Source organism: Tubulanus polymorphus, chromosome 12 (genome assembly GCF_964204645.1).
Source record: "Tubulanus polymorphus chromosome 12, tnTubPoly1.2, whole genome shotgun sequence".
Classification (NCBI taxonomy): domain Eukaryota; kingdom Metazoa; phylum Nemertea; class Palaeonemertea; order Tubulaniformes; family Tubulanidae; genus Tubulanus; species Tubulanus polymorphus.
This window is the reverse complement of record NC_134036.1, coordinates 10,359,132-10,379,773: the sequence shown is the minus strand read 5'-3', so window position 1 is coordinate 10,379,773 and position 20,642 is coordinate 10,359,132. Positions and strand designations below refer to the sequence as shown.

Below are 20,642 nucleotides of genomic sequence, written 5' to 3'. Positions count from 1 at the left end.
AAGGTGTGAATAATGAATGGCCCTTCTGACATGATAATTGTTGATATTTGAGGAATAAAATATAACTAATTTTGAAATAATAAAATACTAAATCACATTTTGAGGCCTAATATAATGGTTAATGGAAACCGGCCTTTCCTCTGATAATACTCTCCCACACTCCGGTTAGAATTTACTTTATACTATAAAAGTTAATTCTAGCGAATACTTGAAAAAGTATTCCAGAAAATAAAAAAGTAAATAGATATGTTACAAACGTTATGAGTAGATGGCATACATATCAAAATTATATGAGGCGAGATATAAATAGTCATGACGAAAGGATAATACAATGGATTAGATACATTAGGATTAACATACAAACAATGAAATAAGAATAGTGAGTAACTGTGTGGACCAGTTATACTAATATACACCAAAATAAAATATGAGCTAATAGTCTTTTAGTCAATACACCTATTAGGTACTAGAGTCCAGTGATATCATAAATGCAGTACACATGAAGTTTTTTTTGACTAATCAATGAACGCAACAGGTGGAGCCGAAGGTGGTTTACCTGCGGGTTTGAGAACTGTGTAAGTGTTACGGTGTACCAATATAAGGTATGCAGAGTAGGGATGATTGACGAGATGATTAATCTGATGGGCTTGAAATATAGAGATTGGGATACTAGAGGGTACAGGTATAGTAGATCCTGGAATCAGGTTTGTGACAGTACAACTTTCAATCTTGAAATGAAGCCTGGGACTTATGAATCAGATAGTGAAAAGTTATGTAGTGAAAATGTATGTATGTATGTATGTATGTATGTATGTATGTATGTATGTATGTATGTATGTATGTATGTATGTATGTATGTATGTATGTATGTATGTATGTATGTATGTATGTATGTATGTATGTATGTATGTATGTATGTATGTATGTATGTATGTATGTATGTATGTATGTATGTATGTATGTATGTATGTATGTATGTATGTATGTATGTATGTATGTATGTATGTATGTATGTATGTATGTATGTATGTATGTATGTATGTATGTATGTATGTATGTATGTATGTATGTATGTATGTATGTATGTATGTATGTATGTATGTATGTATGTATGTATGTATGTATGTATGTATGTATGTATGTATGTATGTATGTATGTATGTATGTATGTATGTATGTATGTATGTATGTATGTATGTATGTATGTATGTATGTATGTATGTATGTATGTATGTATGTATGTATGTATGTATGTATGTATGTATGTATGTATGTATGTATGTATGTATGTATGTATGTATGTATGTATGTATGTATGTATGTATGTATGTATGTATGTATGTATGTATGTATGTATGTATGTATGTATGTATGTATGTATGTATGTATGTATGTATGTATGTATGTATGTATGTATGTATGTATGTATGTATGTATGTATGTATGTATGTATGTATGTATGTATGTATGTATGTATGTATGTATGTATGTATGTATGTATGTATGTATGTATGTATGTATGTATGTATGTATGTATGTATGTATGTATGTATGTATGTATGTATGTATGTATGTATGTATGTATGTATGTATGTATATATATATATATATATATATATATATATATATATATATATATATATATATATATATATATATATATATATATATATATACATATATATATACTTAAAAACGCCCACTTAACGGGACTTACATATGAGACCTGCAAATCGGGCCCTAGTAGAAGGACATGTTTTTGAGCTACCAATGAAAGTCAAATCGGTATAAAACCACCTGAAGAGACGATGTATCACTTCAGTTAGTCGATGTATTGCTTTCCCTTTATGAAAATGACTTTTCCTTTCAGACCGATTTTTTGGGCCTGTCCCCGTAATCCCTTTGGGTCTTTAACCCTTTCACACCTAAAATTTTTTATTTAAAAAAAAATATTAAATTTCCGTTAAATCATCATCAAGCTAACCATAACACCCCCGGCAGCTATAGAAATGAACAGAATACATATTCTATTGCAGTTTACAAAATTACTCGGCCAATTTAAAAGGAAAGATGGTATCATTATCTTAGCCTTAGAGATCCTTAGACCAACGAAATGATTAATGATGAACTAGTTAATTCTGGGCTTGGGTAATCTAAATAAAATGCCGCTGACACATAATGCAAGATTGCTGAGAATTCACAAATTGTTAGTAGAGGCTAAATTTGTCACGTAAGAAAAATCATATCGTGACGTTGGCATACAATGGTGCGCGCCGATTGGCCGTTCCGTCACGCAAATGCTTTAAAGGTGCGGCCGGAACTGCATCCGAAAATCTGCATCCCAATTGTATCTCATTTTGGAGTTGTGTCATGCAGATATATGTAGCCTATATACTTTAGTGTTACCCCTTTATCCTGATGCTGTTTCATTGTTTGAGGCCATATTTTATACGGAAATATTATTTTGCAATTAAATGGAGTGATAATTATTTAGATCGTAACTTTTCTGCTTTCTTTTTCTTCTATTTCGTTTTTCATTGGTCATCGTTCGTATCAAAGCTTGCTCAATTCGAATCGGTCTATCCCAGCTTGAAGCCAAAATAGATGCTGGATCAGTCGGATTAATTTGTTTTTTCACCCATTTTAAGAAAATTTGACTATATCGAACGTGCAGGTATCTGGATCCAGGAAATCTGGGTAGCCGCTCTATTTTTGTGACGGTACCGAATTGGCTGCAACGTGATTCCATTGCAGTTTTGATTCATTCATCGCTGATTTTGTAATACAGTCTGGAACAATTCTAGAGGCCAAATGCTCACAGTACTAACAGTGCTCACAGTTGATACTTTTTACTGATTCAAGGGGACTTGTCAGTTTAAAACCAGTAACCATGGGTAGTGTATTAACATATAATGATTAAACATTATTTTTTCCAACAAATTTACACAATTTTACTGTGTGCAATGGAGAAATGCAACAATTATTGTGAGTACATTATTGCCTTTCATTTTTCGTTAAATTTTAACATCTGGATATGTGCAAAAAGTGCAAATATTGAAGTAATGCTCTCTAATAATATGATTTGTTGATAGGATCATGTATCCGTAGATAGCTTTAAATTAGATGAAAGTGGCAGAAATCCCTTAAAATAAGTGCAATATCATCAATATCAATATAATATCGATATCATCGAGCCAGATTCATCTTACGAAAATGGTACACGTGTAATTGTAAATGAAAATACACGTGTAAAATTGGCCCAATTTTACACGTGTACTTTATCCCAATTACACGTGTACTTCATCCTAATTACACGTGTATTACACGTGTACTTCATCCAAATTACACGTGTACTTCATCCTAACTACACGTGTAATTCATCCTTATTACACGTGTATTTCATCCTGTATTACACATGTACTTTATCCTAATTACACGTGTATTACATGTGTACTTCATCCAAATTAAACGTGTACTTCATCCTAACTACACGTGTAGTTCATCCTTATTACACGTGTATTTCATCCTGTATTACACATGTACTTTATCCCAATTACACGTGTACTTCATCCTAATTACACGTGTATTTCATCCAGTGTTGCACGTGTACTTTATCCTAATTACACGTGTATTTCATCCAATATTACACGTGTCTTACACGTGTACTTCATGCTAAATACATGTGTCTTTGATTGCCATTTTTTGTTGAATTCAAATCAAACCACCATGTGAGGAAATCTCCTTAATCTATGTGCTGTTTAGAATGAACACTCAAGAGATTCACATTTTCCATACTAACTGATTTATTCATCTTCATAAATTTTATAAATTTTTGAGTAATTGCATGTCTTATGTTGGCCTCTTTTGCACCCTTCTCCTTTCGACATTGTTCTGAAATGATAACCATTTGAAAAAAATTAAGCAAAAGTATACAATGATTTCTTTACGAGGATAAATAAATCAACTTCAGCTGCTTGGGATGATGATTACATTATATAGCTTTTTCTAACAGTCTTCTGCATATAACAGCTAAGTTTTTTCACTCTTAATGACTTGATTTTAAGCCATATGGTGAAATGCTTGACAATCTGGAAATTTCAATGTTCAACGCCACCTGATGAAAAACAAGGGGTCTAGGGACACCATGCCCGTATGGTTACGAATGCTAAACAATCAACATAATGAAATAGAAACAGGACATTGAAACTCACCACAATCATAGAACATGTCACAAGCTACAATTTTACAATTGATCGATGTTATAATGTATTCATAGGTACAAAAATAAATTAGACAAATTGAATATAATTCAATACTCAACTCCCCCTGGTGGTGAGAACAAAAACCTGGGTAACCCCAATTCCACATGAGGTGAATACTACAACAGTGGTAACAATTATCAAATATCAAGACTATAAGTCAAAACCTGTCGATATTTTCCTTCAAAAACCTTCTTCTATCTACGAATGAGAACTGATGACACCAAGATGGCTGCCAAATGTGTCATGCTTGACTGATCGAAAAATCTGTCTCGTATGTTTCAGATTGTTAAGAAATGTATACCCATCTCAAATTTCAAAGAAAAATTGCAAACCATTAGGCAGCTACAAGGCAAAAATGACCTTTTTGGGTACAAAAAAGGTCACATGATGGCCATCTTGTGTCAAGATGGCCATCTTCATCTTCAAAATCTCCTTTGAAAACTTCAAAAAATTGCATAAGTGATGATTTTGGGGAACGAAAATGGCCAATGCAGTTGGCCATCTTGATTCGGACCAGTTTTGGGCTGAAGACATGTCTAGGATAGCTATGTGTGTAACTTAAATATCAAGAGTATTAAAACTTCCCAAAATACTGGATTCCATCTACAGACGAACAAAGGGTGAATGCAATAGCCCGTTTGTTTGGACTTACGTCTCAAATGGGCTAAAGCTGGGGACACATTAGGCAATTTCGTCGAGCACTTAAGTTGTGCAACAAAATCGTCGGTAAAATCACCTAGTTTGTCAGGGTCTGCGCCGACTGAATCGCCCGAATCCAACACATCCTGCGACTGAATCACCCAACGCATCAGGCCACAGTGATTGTGCGCCTTGAGCGCCATATTAAACGTTAAACCCTCCCCTTTTCTGACCAAGTGCCCTTTTGAATCACAGGTGAAAAATTCCACCCTATGATCAAAGTGCACAAACCCCATACAACCGTTTCACACAGGGAGACCTGTATTGACTAGTGCCCTTTTCATAAGAGCTGAACCCTCGTTCTTCCAGCTTGGATCCGCCCCTGTAAAACAACAACAAATGAATGCTAGCCATTATATATTGAATTCATGTACTTACGTATTATTTAGCTGACCCGGTTTGGGTCCAACTTTTTTCCTCATGGAAGACTTTCATTGCGTCACATCCAGTCCAATGCCTTGACAATTAGTTCTTCTTTTAAATGAGTGGACAACAGCATGCATGCACCCAACAGTATTAGGTTTTCCGACTAATCAGCGTATGGCAGCAGCTGTTGTATCATCCAATAGTGAGTAGGCATCCTAAAATGAGAAGAATTTACAATGCTTACGCTATAATCTTTACTAAAACCATTCCGACGCTCATATAATATATAATGTAAATACCTGATTTTCATCACGCTGTCGTTGTTGAGAAATCAGTGGAGAATTGAAGGCTCTCTCGCGCTAACATCGTTTTCCAACAATCCCCCAGTGGACACATTTTTAAGCCAAAAAAACGTGAATTCCAATTTTATAGTGTCTGTCCTTGGATCAATTCTTATTGGTGTAGACCCTATAAAGTTTGAAAAAAAATGGTCAAGAATTGATTGCACTAACGTCGTTTTTGCCCCCAGTCGAAACTCCGACAGCGACCTAATTTCATGTCCAGCATACAAGTTTAATGGCGATGATGGGCGCACAACAAAATCTAAATGACCCTGCAGTTTTTAGATTGGATGCATAAACACCAAAGACACTCCATTTTTATCCCTCACAATTGGAATGATCATTTACAATTTTTTCACTGGACATTCAATCATTTAAGGCCTACTAATACTATGCTAACTAATTCAAATTCAATTCAATACTAGGTCATGTTGCTTTTCATTCAAATAAACATATTCTTTTAGTGACCTATAAACCTTTACTTTACTACATAACAATAATCATACCTGAACAATCCACAACGCGTCCTTTATACGCGGGATAATAATAAATGGCCTTCGACTTTTTTGTTCTTCCACTTCCATTCCATTCTAATGAATCTAATTCAATGATCCATTCAATGATCCACTATGTGTTTGACCTCAAACAAAGAAGCAGTGTCACTTTCGGCCCAGTTGTCAATGATCCCCTTTTATGGACTGATTGTCATCCATTATTGCGTTTTGCAATCATTATGAGAATAGAATAGATCGTGAAAACCTGAGAAAACGTGTTGCTTAACAATGGCAATATGGCTGCCACCGCGCAGGGGTGCTTGGGAGTTTAATTGAAATAAATTATTTAATTATTAATAAGTTTTATGTCTGCATTTTAGTTCTATTAGAATTAAAAAATAATCGTGTTAAGTGATATTTAATTAGCAAAAATTACTTATACTAAGGGTTATTATGAAGCTAAGGCAAAATCAATTAAGTAAATTGAAAATAACGATTCAGTGAAGAAATGACGCTCATTTTAATATACGCTGTATTATAAAAATAGACAAAAAGGTGCATGAATAAGGCCTCTAACTATTTAATTCAACATTTAGATGAGATTATTTTGTCTAGGTTGTTTTTCTGTTCATGAAAACCATTTATCTAGAGCTCGTCAGTTCGTCAGTGAGGGTTTCATTTTGGTAGTGTTCCAAAATGGAAGACAAATAACACAAAGATGCGCTTTTTAGTGGAAAATTACCCGTAAATATCGATATACACCAACCGAATTCGTCTTTTGCAAGCATGGAGTTTGAAAAAGAAATTGCAAGTAAAAAGGCCAGTTAAAATACGCGAGTAGGCCTACATGTTAAACATTTGAAGGTAAGATCATTTTAAATGTAAGCAAATCGAATTGACTTTATTGGTCCTTATCAATATCAATAAACATGTATATTATTGGTTTGACAGTTCAATAAAGTTGACAGGACAAACAAGAGACATGGAGAATTATGCGATTGCATAGGTCAATTGTTTAGTTTAATGTTAATGTTGTTAGTTGATCTTTTTATCCAGGTCCGATCTGGTATGTTATGCATGAGGTTTACTGTTCATCGCAACAATAGGCTACAAAATCGCTAGCTGGAAATCAACCTACGTCGTATAGGCCTACTGTAGCCTTAAGTTCTATATGGGTTCTATTTGGGAATAATTTAATCTCAAATTACTTTTTGTTTTGTAGATGGTAATATGTTGCTAAATGATGGACATTTCGATTTTTCAAGAAGTGGATTTTGAGAATCTGGATTCCTGGAAGATTTAAGAATTGAAAATGGCCACAATCCACCAATAATGCAGACAATGGTTATGACAACGTAAGTTAGTAATACAGTGCCTTATGACTAAAAATGCAATCTTAATTGCCAATCTACTCATCCGATATGAACTTGACCAATCACAAAAATGTTTAATCTGTTTTGCAGCCACAGCTCATTGATGGAAATAGATGATCCTCTCCACACAAATGCTGAGGTGAACCATCGTGGGGCTGTTACTACTATTATGGTGTTCTCCCTCAAAGCTGGATCCACATCAACTGTTTTGACTGGATTGTTGGATCAGTTGAATTTACTGTTACTGAGAAGCGGTTCTACGCAGTTCTAATTAGCCTATTTTCAAAAGATTTTCTCTATGTCCGGAGGTGAACAAATATTACTGCCCTGTATATAAGACATTATTCAAAAAACTGCAGGTATGATACAAATGTTCATTATGTGTTATACAGTATGATAAGGCAACATTAGAGGAAAAAGGACATTTTTTGTGTACATGCCCGTTAATGAACAACTGAAAAGACTCCTCGGCTAAGAAGAGCTAGCTAGCAAAATTAATGAATGGGCCTACAAGGAAAGCAGAAGACTTCGAGCTGGTGACAGCAATATATTCAACATTTTTCATAAATAACATTGTAATTCGGGGCTTGGGCAGTCCCCTAAGCCTCTAGTTATCTTGATAATAAATGAAAAATATCCAAAATTTTTTGTTCAGATCATGATTTTTGTGAAACAGTTTTTGGATTTATTCAAGGGGCAACAAAGACATGTGCTTCATTCATACAGGATCCAATCTAGTCAATACAGGACAAACAACATGACTTTTTTGACACGGCATCCTGGAAAAAACTACTAAATGAGGATCAAACAATTAAAAAGACAGGAGATTCCTTCAATTCCTCGAACATTACATGCACAATCTTACTTTTAATAAAATCATGTGAAGCTAAATGATGTAATTACAAATTTAATTGCAGTTTACAAAAGTGACCAATTATGAGAAACAAGGTACATGTATAATTTTTTAAGCCTAGTACATGCATCCAGATTGCACGTGTATTTCAGAAGCCACATATGAATTTACACGTGTTTTTAAAATACACGTCCTAAGTTACACGTGTATTTAAAAATACACGTCAAAAGTACACGTGTAATTTCATATTACACGTGCATTTAGCTAAATACACGTGTACCATTTTCATAAGGGATCCTACCAGGCCTTCGTTATGCGACCGGTTGACGATTTTGTTATACAAATATGCTGTTTCATGTATTGTTCATTTTGATGAAAAAGGTATGGCTGATTTATTAATGGACAGACAAATAAATGAATTTAGACTCGGATATTGCGAAATAAGTCGACGCTTTCGTAACAAATATATACTCCACAATAATCTGATACAGTATTAGTCGGTCATGTTTTTATACGAAACTGATCCATAGGACCATTACAAACACACATACACACACAGTCCCTCGAATATTGGGTTTTCAATGTGTTATAGCCCATTGCATGCCATTCCACATGATAAATAGAACGACCATTTGAGACCTGGGACTCAAGCACCAGCAGAGAATTCGGGGCACGACAGTCCTTATTGGGTCTTGTATAAAACTTAAATAGCATACCGGTATATCGGGTACCCGGTATATGATTTCGAGACCAACAGAACGGTGTGTTTCCTTTGTAATAGTCATCTCCATACACCCCCGATACACAACCAGCCTCGCACCCTCCGATACACCACCGGCCTCGCAAACAGACGACGCTTTTCAAAAATACCGAACGCGAACGCCTAGCTACTCGATCAGGGACGTGCCACCTGCGACCGTAAAGCGACATGCCGCACCAATAATTGAATAACCCAAGACGCCATAATAAATGTTATTCTGCATTTAAGGGGGGGGGAGTATCAAATTAGTCCGAATTGCAAACAGCAGCATTTTGTTCTGAGGCACAAATACGGTGATATTTAAAGCAGTTGGGATTTTCTGTGTACGGGCCACATGCAACAAGAACAAGTTTGAGTTTGGTCATATATGAGCTGTCCAATTTAAGTTGTTGTAAGCATAGCCCTTTGACAGTGAAATGCCACAATAATAACCACTGAGATAGTCTTAGCTAATTAAAGGATTGCTTAATATATGTCGAATAAACACTATAATCCGTGTATACTGTAGATAAATGAAGAAATCCTACACTTCAAATTTAAAATTATACGATCAAATTTATTACTATGAAACCACAGCCATCATCAGGTGGAATGACCAGAAAAACAAGTGTTTACGGTAGGCGGCCGCACTGAACCAGGCAGGTTTTTTTCATGAAAGTTGCCCAGTAAACGGATTTAAACAAATCTAAATCTTCGATCCAATTGAACCATTTGTTTTCGATTTTGATGAAGTTTTGACTCAATAGTATCAATCGTATACCCGGTACCTAAGATGACATTTTCATTACCAGGCGGATCTAGGAAATTTGGAAGAAAAGAAAATGTATTTTTAAAAAAATTAGCTCTTATGGCATCTAGAAAATTGGTCAAAGTGGTCAAAATTAGCTCTTATGGCCTCTAGAATTCATCTAAGATGTGAATATTTAATCACGAATCCCCGATGTCGGCTGTGTATCCTGATATTACTGTACGGTACATAATTTTATATATATTCATATGGTAGACTTTACTTACCTATTGGGACCTATATGGTTTCATACTAAAAATTATATATTCCATAGATTTAACAGACTTATTGGGTGCCTCAAACTGCGGAAACATTATGTACAGGTCTATTGGGTCATCACCTTATGAGTCCCAAGTTTGAACTGCTTATTCAAATTAGTAAATTAAACATTATTTCGAGTCAAAGTTTAATTGTAGTGACGACCCAGAAGTGGTTCTAATCTCTTAAGAATTACAGTGATGGAGCTGTCGTCATAATGACGATCACCTAATCGGATTTTACAATCTTAAAATTTCGTCTTGTACGTTTTCTGTAGCGCAGGTGATCAAGTCTTAGGATCAACTTCATTGTAACAAATGATTTCAAATATCAGAAGCCCAATGCGTTTAATGATTCAATTAAATGGTATCGTGCTGATTGGATGAAAGTTGGGGTAAATCATTGTATTGTGATCTTATTCTTTTTGAATTGGTCATTGGTGGTCAATGGTCAATTTATGAATCTTCAATGGCGAATCTTTTCTAGTTTCACACCAAACGCGATATAGCGTTCTCATGTTCGTGAAATTGTAATTCGTCAGTAGTGGTCAGTGTTGGTCAGCTTATGAATTTGCAATGATGAATACTTGGTAGTTTGTAAACAAACATGGCTTGAGAAATTTCCGGTATTCGAAGTCTGAATCGTTCAGACTCGGGGATCATATCTCAATTGGTCAGTTTCTGACCATCACGGTGTCAGCATTGTGGTCGATAGCTTATATGAAACATTTGTAGATAACCAACGAAGGGGCCCAAAAGCACAAGCCAATTTCCAGTGATGTGATCCAAAAAATGCCCTACTGAAAAAAGTAGTCTCTCAATTGTACGAAACCAAATCGCACTGGAAAATTAATTTAGAAATTGTCGACTGGTAGCCACAGGCACTGGTTTTTTCTACGTAGTCTCTCATTTCATATCATACGATTTCCCCCGTTTCAAACTGTTGAGCTTATGAGATAATATTAAACAGACATATTGGGGCCCTCAGTAATAACTAATATATTTCTTTTGATATTTGTACCTATCTGTTGGGTCCATCAAACAGTTGGTTTTCTGTAGTAACTAATATATATCACATGATACATGATTGTACCGATCTATTGGGTCAAATATGGTCTTATATCAAACTTATACATTCCGATACCCATATGGAAGACTTTAATAGACCATTCTAAGTGGTTTCCTGTGAAATAATTGTTTTATTTTCTGTTTTCACGGTACTGCATTGGCATAAATCCAAGAGAATGGAAGGGATGTATGGATTCATGTAATATGGCATATTCAAGTGCCGCTGCATATCCACATGGAAACGTTTGGCAATGTGAGGATGTCCCTGCACTGTTCCTTCCTTTGAATTCACCAAATTACTAAATCAACTCAGCATAGTCATCAATATACATGTAGTTTATCCTTCAAAATCGAAGAGTGCTTGCGCATACACGTAGGCCTTAATCCTATAATTCCACTATGTCTTGTATTATCGAAACCTATATCCACCCCATCTGACAAAGTTTAAATCAAACTTTGTCAGAAGGGGTTGAGAATTGAATAGGTTTCAATTGTTATCATTGGCTAATCGGGATCAGTTCAATTTTGATCTCATGTTTGTCTATACATCAATAATTAGGAATTATCCAAGTTTAGCGCAGTCTAATGTGTATACGGTTCCTAGAAAAATCAAATCGATATTTGGGTAAAGCCTGTGAATTTAACACAAACACTTGGATTATACATCATTATAAGTTTATTTGGAATCTTTCTCTTTTTTATAATTTTCTTTGTCAGCATTTTAGTGGCTTCGTCCAAAAGTTCACAATAAGCCATTCTGTTGGAACGAATGCAAGATCGTATGAAATATTTTATCTTCATCTGATGACCAGCGCCTTCGTGTTTTCATTCTGCCTATTAAAAGAAAGAAAATTCATTTATTTCTATATTTGGTTTAGGTTAAAAAATGATACTTTGTTTCTCTGCAGCTGCCGGGAAATAGTGTAAATTCCTATAAAATTTGTAATCAGTTCATTTCTATAGCTGCAGGGTCTATAATTGTATGCCTGATAGTGATTAGAAAAATAATGTACTGGGTAGATAGGCTGCAGGGTAAATTAACTTTAAGCTAGGTAGAGCGGAGAAACAAGGTATCATTTTTTCCCTTAATTGACCAATTTGAATACATGACCCGTCAAATTATATAAAACATACGTGCACAGTCAAAGTGGGAGGCACTACTTGTTCAGGTACTTGAGCTATTTAAATTAACCTTTTTGAAAGTAAGCTACCTGGGTAGGGATATCAAAATTGTGACATTGAAACTCGGGAAGTGCACTATTATATTGTATGTATATTAAACATCGCCTCAGCCTGGCAGCATATCGAAAAAGGTATGACCTTTAAACTTTATATATTCTTTATGATATACTAGTAAAACTAAACTGCTTTCAAATGTTATTACGGTTAATTTCAACCATTGATATTTAGCACTGCTTGGTGGCCATGATGAATAATGCATCCCTGTAAAACTTGATGTACATGTTCATAGGGACATAATCTGCAACTTTGCACTACATCATAATATTGAATTTCGACCCGAGAATAATCTGAAGAATATGTATTGGTTATGTTTTAAATTACAATTGCTCATGTGACCTTGAAACTCAGGACGGCCATGTTGCATCCGATTGACCCAAAATCTCTCTCATGCTGACGCACCCTTCAGGAATGCAATCTGATAGATCAAGCAGAGTGTCCTCAATATTTCCCTTGAAAACTTCAAAAATAAGTAAAAAATGCTGATTTCAGCAAACAAAAAATGGCCGCCAGTCAACCATGTTGATTCTGACTAAGCTAGTATTTTGTAAAAAAGTGTATCTAGGGTAGATACATGTATATAAATAAATTATATCAATTGCATTAATATATTTTTATAAATGTTATAGGGCCTATTACATTTTATAGATTATAGATTATAGATTGTACCTATCTATTGGGTCAATCAAACAGATGGTTTCCTCTGTAATAACTAATACATTCCACATGATAGTTTGTACCGACCTGTTGGGCCCTAATAATACAAAATAATCCATATGATAGATTTGACCAGACCAATCTAACTTTGGGTTTACTGTGTTATAAATACATTCTATCATAGATTTCCCTCAAACGGGGCATGTGAAAAATAATATATATTCAGTATGAATATAGACTTTAACAAACATATTGGGTCCCTCAAGGTGATTAGTAAGTACTTGGTGAAATACCTGACAATCTGCAAATGTCAAGAATTACCATTACGATAGAGCATTTCATGCACTGGCACAACTTGCAATTTCTTGTGGTAATAACGTCACATTTTTTGGTACAAAAAGGTCACAGGACGGCCATCTTGTATCCGATTTTCCCAAAATCTCTCTCATGCTGACGCACCCTTCAGGAATACAATCTGATAGATCAAGTAGAGTGTCCTCAAAATTTCCCATGAAAACTTCAAAAATAAGTAAACTAACAGTCCAGTGACACCATGCCAGGTAGTTTCAAATGCTCAACAATCTAACAATTTCAATATTCAGCGCCCCTGGTAACCAGATACAAAAACCAATGACCCTGAAACTCACCACAATCAATTAGAATAAGTCAACAGCTACGATTTTGTAATTGATTGTGATAACAAAATATGCCTCGTTACCGATTTAATATGGAAATACTAAGTTATTCTACTATTCAATGCCCCCTGGTGACCATATGCAAAACCCAATGACCTCGAAACTCACCACAATCAAAGAACATGTCATGAACTACAACTTTGCAATTGATCATGGTAACAAAATATGCCTAGATACCAATCTATAAGGAAATACTAAGTTATTCTACTATTCAACGCCCCTGGTGACCATATATAATAACTCATGTCCTTAAAACTCACCACATACATAGACGATGTCATGAGCTATAACTTTGCAATTAATTGTGGTAACAAAATATGCATAGGTACAGACATAATATAGAAATACTAAGTTATTGTATTATTTAACGCCCCCTGGTGACCATATACAAAAACCGATGACCTTGAAGCTAACCAAAATCATAGAACACCTTATGAGCTACAACTTTCAATAGATTGTGGTAATACAATATGTTTAGGTATCAATATCATGTCGAAAATGGAAAATTTTGATAATTAAGGGATAGGAGCACCCTTAATACGACCAGTCAAACTGCGCAGTATTAATAAACCATCGTTTTTATATCCACTTTACACTGTATTGAAGGATTGCCAAAAAGTTTTCATTTTCGCATGTTGAAATGAGAAAAAATAAGCCATTTTTGAAATTCTAACAATATGCGTCCTGAGTTTCCATACCTACGAACCATTGATTTTTGATGATTTGATTATAATTTCAAATGGTAGGCGCGGAAACATATTGTTAAAATTGATTTACGGTCAACCCCCAATATAACAGTTTCACTGGTAGTATGAAGATCAAATTCAGGTATGTGTTCAAAAGTTTTAGAGAAATATCCCAAAAAAATTGACTTTCGTTCCCTAGTGGGCTAAAAAGGTATGAAATAACTAAACTGATTTACCATCGGTTGCGGAAAGTTGACTCATATCTACCATAAGACTCTCTCTATGTGATTCAACTGCGGATTGATTGGAATCTTTCACACCAATTGTATCGAACTTGGTGGTCCATTTTCCTGTGAAAATTAAAAATATGAACATGCATAAGCAATTGAGTAGTGGTTGAAATTGAGACCAAAATTGATATTTTTTGGGTACGAAAAAAGGTCACAGGACGGCCATCTTGCGTCCGATTGACCAAAAATTTCTCTCATGCCGATGCACCCTTCGGGTATACAATCTGATAGATCAAGGTAATTGATCAGAGTCTTCAAAATTCCCTTGAAAACTTCAACTAGGGGTCCAGGGACACCATGCCCACTTGGGAAGTGGTTCCAAATGCTCAACAATCTAACAATTTCAATATTCAACGCCCCCTGGCAACCATATACAAAAACCAATGACCTTGAAACTCACCACAATCATAGAACATGTCAGCAGCTACGATTTTGTAATTGATTGTGATAACAAAATATGCCTCGTTACCAATTTGATATGGAAATACTAAGTTATTCTACTATTCAACGCCCCCTGGAGACCATATTCAAAACCCAATGACATCAAAACTTACCACAATCATAGAACATGTCATGAACTACAACTTTGCAATTGATCATGGTAACAAAATATGCCTAGGTACCAATATAATAAGGAAATACTTAGTTATTCTACTATTCAACGCGCCCTGGTGACCATATAGAAAAACTAATGTCCTTAAAACTCACAACAATCATAGATGATGTCATGAGCTACAACTTTCCAATTGATTGTGGTTACAAAATATACATAGGTACAAATATAATAAAGAAATGCTAAGATATTGTATTATTCAACGCCCCCTGGTGGCCATATACAAAATCTAATTACCTTGCAACACACCATAATCATAGAACATGTTATGAGCTACAACTTTCTAATTGAATGTGGTACCAAAATACGCTTAGGTATCAATATAATGTGGAAAAACTTTTTCCCATTTACGAATGAGTACTGGTGAGACCAAGATGGCCGCCAATTGCGTCATAATTGGCTGATGAAAAATACCTGTCTCAGGTATAAAACATCCCTTTCCAAAGAATACCCATCACAAATTGCAATGAGAAATGGCAAACCAGTAGGAAGCTACAGGACTCAGAATTCGGGCAAAAATTAACATTTTTGGGCACTAAAAAGGTCATAGGACGGCCATCTCGAGTCCGACCGACCCAACTTTTGTTATGTTGATGGGCCCTGGGGGGATTCACATATATCCGAAAGATCAAGGTAATTGATCGAAGCGTCTTCAAAATTTCTCTCAAAAAGATCAAAAATGTGTAAAAAGTGCTGATTTTGGCGAACAACAATGGCTGCCAGTCGGCCATCTTGATTCTGACAGGGCCAGTTTTTGGGCTGAAGATGTGTCTAGGGTAGATACATGTGTATCCCAAATATCAAGACGTTACCTTGAAGCGTCTTCAAAACTTCCCAAAATAACTGGATTCCGTCTACAGACGGACGGACAGACGACGGACGAAAAGTGAACGCAATAGCCCGCTGGGACTAAAGTCCCAAGTGGGCTAAAAATGAGTAAGAAAGTGCTGATTTCAGCAAACAGAAATGGCCACCAGTCAACCATGTTAATTCTGACCAAGCTCAGTTTTTGGGCAGAAGATGTATCTAGGGTAGATACATGTATATAAATACATTAAATCAATTACATTAATATATTTCTATAAATGATAATGGGCCTATTACATTTTATAGATTGTACCTATCTATTGGGTCCATCAAACAGCTGGTTGCCTGTGTAATAACTAATACATTCCACATGATAGATTGTACCGACCTATTGGGTCCTTTGTCTTATAGTACATAATAATCCACATGATAGATTTTACCAGACCAATCTAACTGTGGGTTTTCTGTGTTAAAACAATACATTCTATAATAGATTTCCCTCAATTCGGGGATTCCTATGTGATGAATAATATACATTAATATACATTAATGTTTTGAACACATACGTCTAATTGGTTTTAATACGACCAGTGAAACCGTGCAGTTTTAATAAACCATTGTTTTTATATCCATTTTACGCTGTATTGAAGGATTGCCAAAAAGTTTTCATTTTCGCATGTTGAAATGAGAAAAAATAAGCCATTTTTGAAATTCTAACAATATGCGTCCTGAGTTTCCATGCCTACGAACCATTGATTTTTGATGATTTGATTATAATTTCAAATGGTAAGCACGGAAACATATTGTTAAAATTGATTTACAGTCAACCCCCAATATAACAGTTTCACTGGTAGTATGAAGCTAAATTCAGGTAGGCCTACAATGTGTTCAAAAGTTTTAGAGAAATATCCCAAATAATCGACTTTCGGTCTAAAGTCCCTAGTGGGCTAAAAAGGTATGAAATAACTAAACTGATTTACCATCAGTTGCGGAAAGTTGACTCGTATCTGTCATAAGACTCTCTCTATATGATTCAACTGCGGATTGATTGGAATCTTTCACACCAATTGTATCGAACTCTGTGGTCCATCTTCCTGTGAAAATTAAAAATATGAACATGCATAAGCAATTGAGTAGTGGTTGAAATTGAGACAAAAATTGACATTTTTTGGGTACGAAAAAAGGTCACAGGACGGCCATCTTGCGTCCGATTGACCCAAAATTTCTCTCATGCCGATGCACCCTTCGGGTATAGAATCTGATAGATCAAGGTAATTAATCAGAATCTTCAAAATTCCCTTGAAAACTTCAAAAATGAGTAAGAAAGTGCTGATTTCAGCGAACAAAAATGGCCACTAGTCAACCATGTTGATTCTGACCAAGCTCAGTTTTTGGGCAGAAGATGTATCTAGGGTAGATACATGTATAATAATACATTTAATCAATTACATTAATATATTTCTATAAATGATAATGGGCCTATTACATTTTATAGATTGTACCTACCTATTGGGTCCATCAAACAGCTGGTTTCCTGTGTAATAACTAATACATTCCACATGATAGATTGTACCGACCTATTGGGCCCTTTGTCTTATAGTACATAATAATCCATATGACAGATTTTACCAGACCAATCTAACTGTGGGTTTCCTGTGTTATAACAATACATTCTGTCATAGATTTCCCTCAAACTGGGCTGATTTCAGCGAACAAAAATGGCCACCAGTCAACCATGTTGATTCTGACCAAGCTCAGTTTTTGGGCAGAAGATGTATCTAGGGTAGATACATGTATATAAATACATTAAATCAATTACATTAATATATTTCTATAAATGATAATGGGCCTATTACATTTTATAGATTGTACCTATCTATTGGGTCCATCAAACAGCTGGTTGCCTGTGTAATAACTAATACATTCCACATGATAGATTGTACCGACCTATTGGGTCCTTTGTCTTATAGTACATAATAATCCACATGATAGATTTTACCAGACCAATCTAACTGTGGGTTTTCTGTGTTAAAACAATACATTCTATAATAGATTTCCCTCAATTCGGGGATTCTTATGTGATGAATAATATACATTAATATACATTAATGTTTTGAACACATACGTCTAATTGGTTTTAATACGACCAGTGAAACCGTGCAGTTTTAATAAACCATTGTTTTTATATCCATTTTACGCTGTATTGAAGGATTGCCAAAAAGTTTTCATTTTCGCATGTTGAAATGAGAAAAAATAAGCCATTTTTGAAATTCTAACAATATGCGTCCTGAGTTTCCATGCCTACGAACCATTGATTTTTGATGATTTGATTATAATTTCAAATGGTAAGCACGGAAACATATTGTCAAAATTGATTTACAGTCAACCCCCAATATAACAGTTTCACTGGTAGTATGAAGCTAAATTCAGGTAGGCTTACAATGTGTTCAAAAGTTTTAGAGAAATATCCCAAATAATCGACTTTCGGTCTAAAGTCCCTAGTGGGCTAAAAAGGTATGAAATAACTAAACTGATTTACCATCAGTTGCGGAAAGTTGACTCGTATCTGTCATAAGACTCTCTCTATATGATTCAACTGCGGATTGATTGGAATCTTTCACACCAATTGTATCGAACTCTGTGGTCCATCTTCCTGTGAAAATTAAAAATATGAACATGCATAAGCAATTGAGTAGTGGTTGAAATTGAGACAAAAATTGACATTTTTTGGGTACGAAAAAAGGTCACAGGACGGCCATCTTGCGTCCGATTGACCCAAAATTTCTCTCATGCCGATGCACCCTTCGGGTATAGAATCTGATAGATCAACGTAATTAATCAGAATCTTCAAAATTCCCTTGAAAACTTCAAAAATGAGTAAGAAAGTGCTGATTTCAGCGAACAAAAATGGCCACTAGTCAACCATGTTGATTCTGACCAAGCTCAGTTTTTGGGCAGAAGATGTATCTAGGGTAGATACATGTATATAAATACATTAAATCAATTACATTAATATATTTCTATAAATGATAATGGGCCTATTACATTTTATAGATTGTACCTATCTATTGGGTCCATCAAACAGCTGGTTTCCTGAGTAATAACTAATACATTCCACATGATAGATTGTACCGACCTATTGGGTCCTTTGTCTTATAGTACATAATAATCCATATGATAGATTTTACCAGACCAATCTAACTGTGGGTTTCCTGTGTTATAATAATACATTCTGTCATAGATTTCCCTCAAACTGGGGGATTCCTATGTGATAAATATTTTATATTCAGCATGATAGACTTTAACAAACATAATGGGTCCTTCAAGGTGATTAGTTAGTACTTGGTGAAATACTGAACAATCTGGAAATGTCAAGAATCACCATTACCATAGGGCATTTCATGCACTGGCACAACATGCAATTGTTTGTGGTAACAACGTCATATGTCTAGGTACTAATATACTGTAGTACCATATTCTTCGGCTAATTTACGCCACCGGTGAACATAAACAATGCCTAGAAACTCACCACAATCTTAGGGCAATTCATGTTAGAGCAAGTCATGAGGCCAAGTTATTTACTGCGAATGAGAGAAATTGAGATAAATGATCGAAGCGTTTTCAATATTTCCCATGAAAACTTGAACTAGGGGTCCAGGGACACCATGCCCACTTGAGAAATGTTTCCGTATGCTCAACAATCTAACAATTTCAATATTCAACGCCCCCTGGTGACCATATACAAAAACCAATGGCCTTGAAACTCACCACAATCATGGTACATGTCAGGAGGAATGATTTCATGGATTGTGATGACAAAATATGCCTTGTTACCAATTTAATATGGAAATACTAGATCATAGAACATGTCATGAACTAAAACTTTCTAATTGATCATGGTAACAAAATAAGCCTAGGTACCAATATAAGGAAATACTAAGTTATTCTACTATTCAATGCCTCTTGGTGACCATATAGAATAACTAATGTCCTTAAAACTTGCCACAATCATAGATGATTTCATGAGCTACAACTTTCCAATTGATTGTGGTTACAAAATATGCATTGATACGAATATAATATGGAAAGATATTGTATTATTCAATGCACACTGGGCCATATACAAAACCAATGACCTTGAAACTCACCACAATCATAGATCATGTTATGAGCTACAACTTTCTTATTGATTGTGGTAACAAAATACGCCTAGGTATCAATATAATGTGGAAAATTTTTTTCCCACCTAGGAATGAGTACTGATGACACCAAGATGGCCGCCAATTGCGTCATAATTGGCTGATCAAAAATACCTGTCTCAGGTATAAAACATCCCTTTCTTAAGAATACCCATCACAAATTGCAATGAGAAATGGCAAACAAGTAGGAAGCTAC

General features: G+C 35.1%; 1 protein-coding gene and 1 long non-coding RNA gene across 14 annotated transcripts in view; both read right to left on the bottom strand.

Annotated features, from left to right (window-relative positions):
* Positions 1-3,786: 3,786 nt before the first annotated feature.
* LOC141914091 (uncharacterized) lies at positions 3,787-6,261 on the bottom strand. The gene is made up of 4 exons (XR_012620692.1): positions 6,175-6,261; positions 5,627-5,795; positions 5,340-5,542; positions 3,787-3,891 (listed from the first exon to the last, which is right to left on the bottom strand). It is a non-coding gene; the product is annotated as an uncharacterized LOC141914091 (long non-coding RNA).
* Positions 6,262-11,796: 5,535 nt separating this feature from the next.
* Positions 11,797-20,642, bottom strand: part of LOC141914281 (uncharacterized) — a 160,936-nt gene continuing 152,090 nt past the window's right edge. For 12 of the 13 annotated variants that reach the window (XM_074805556.1, XM_074805553.1, XM_074805565.1 and 9 more), the window contains 4 exons: positions 18,787-18,900; positions 17,228-17,341; positions 14,774-14,887; positions 13,133-13,253 (listed from right to left, as the gene is read on the bottom strand). In XM_074805556.1, the coding sequence (XP_074661657.1) occupies positions 13,156-13,253; positions 14,774-14,887; positions 17,228-17,341; positions 18,787-18,900 (440 nt within the window). In that variant the 3' untranslated portion in view covers positions 13,133-13,155. Of the gene's footprint in view, positions 12,095-13,132; positions 13,254-14,773; positions 14,888-17,227; positions 17,342-18,786; positions 18,901-20,642 lie in introns of those variants that run through there. The other variant, XM_074805554.1, reaches the window with a different exon arrangement.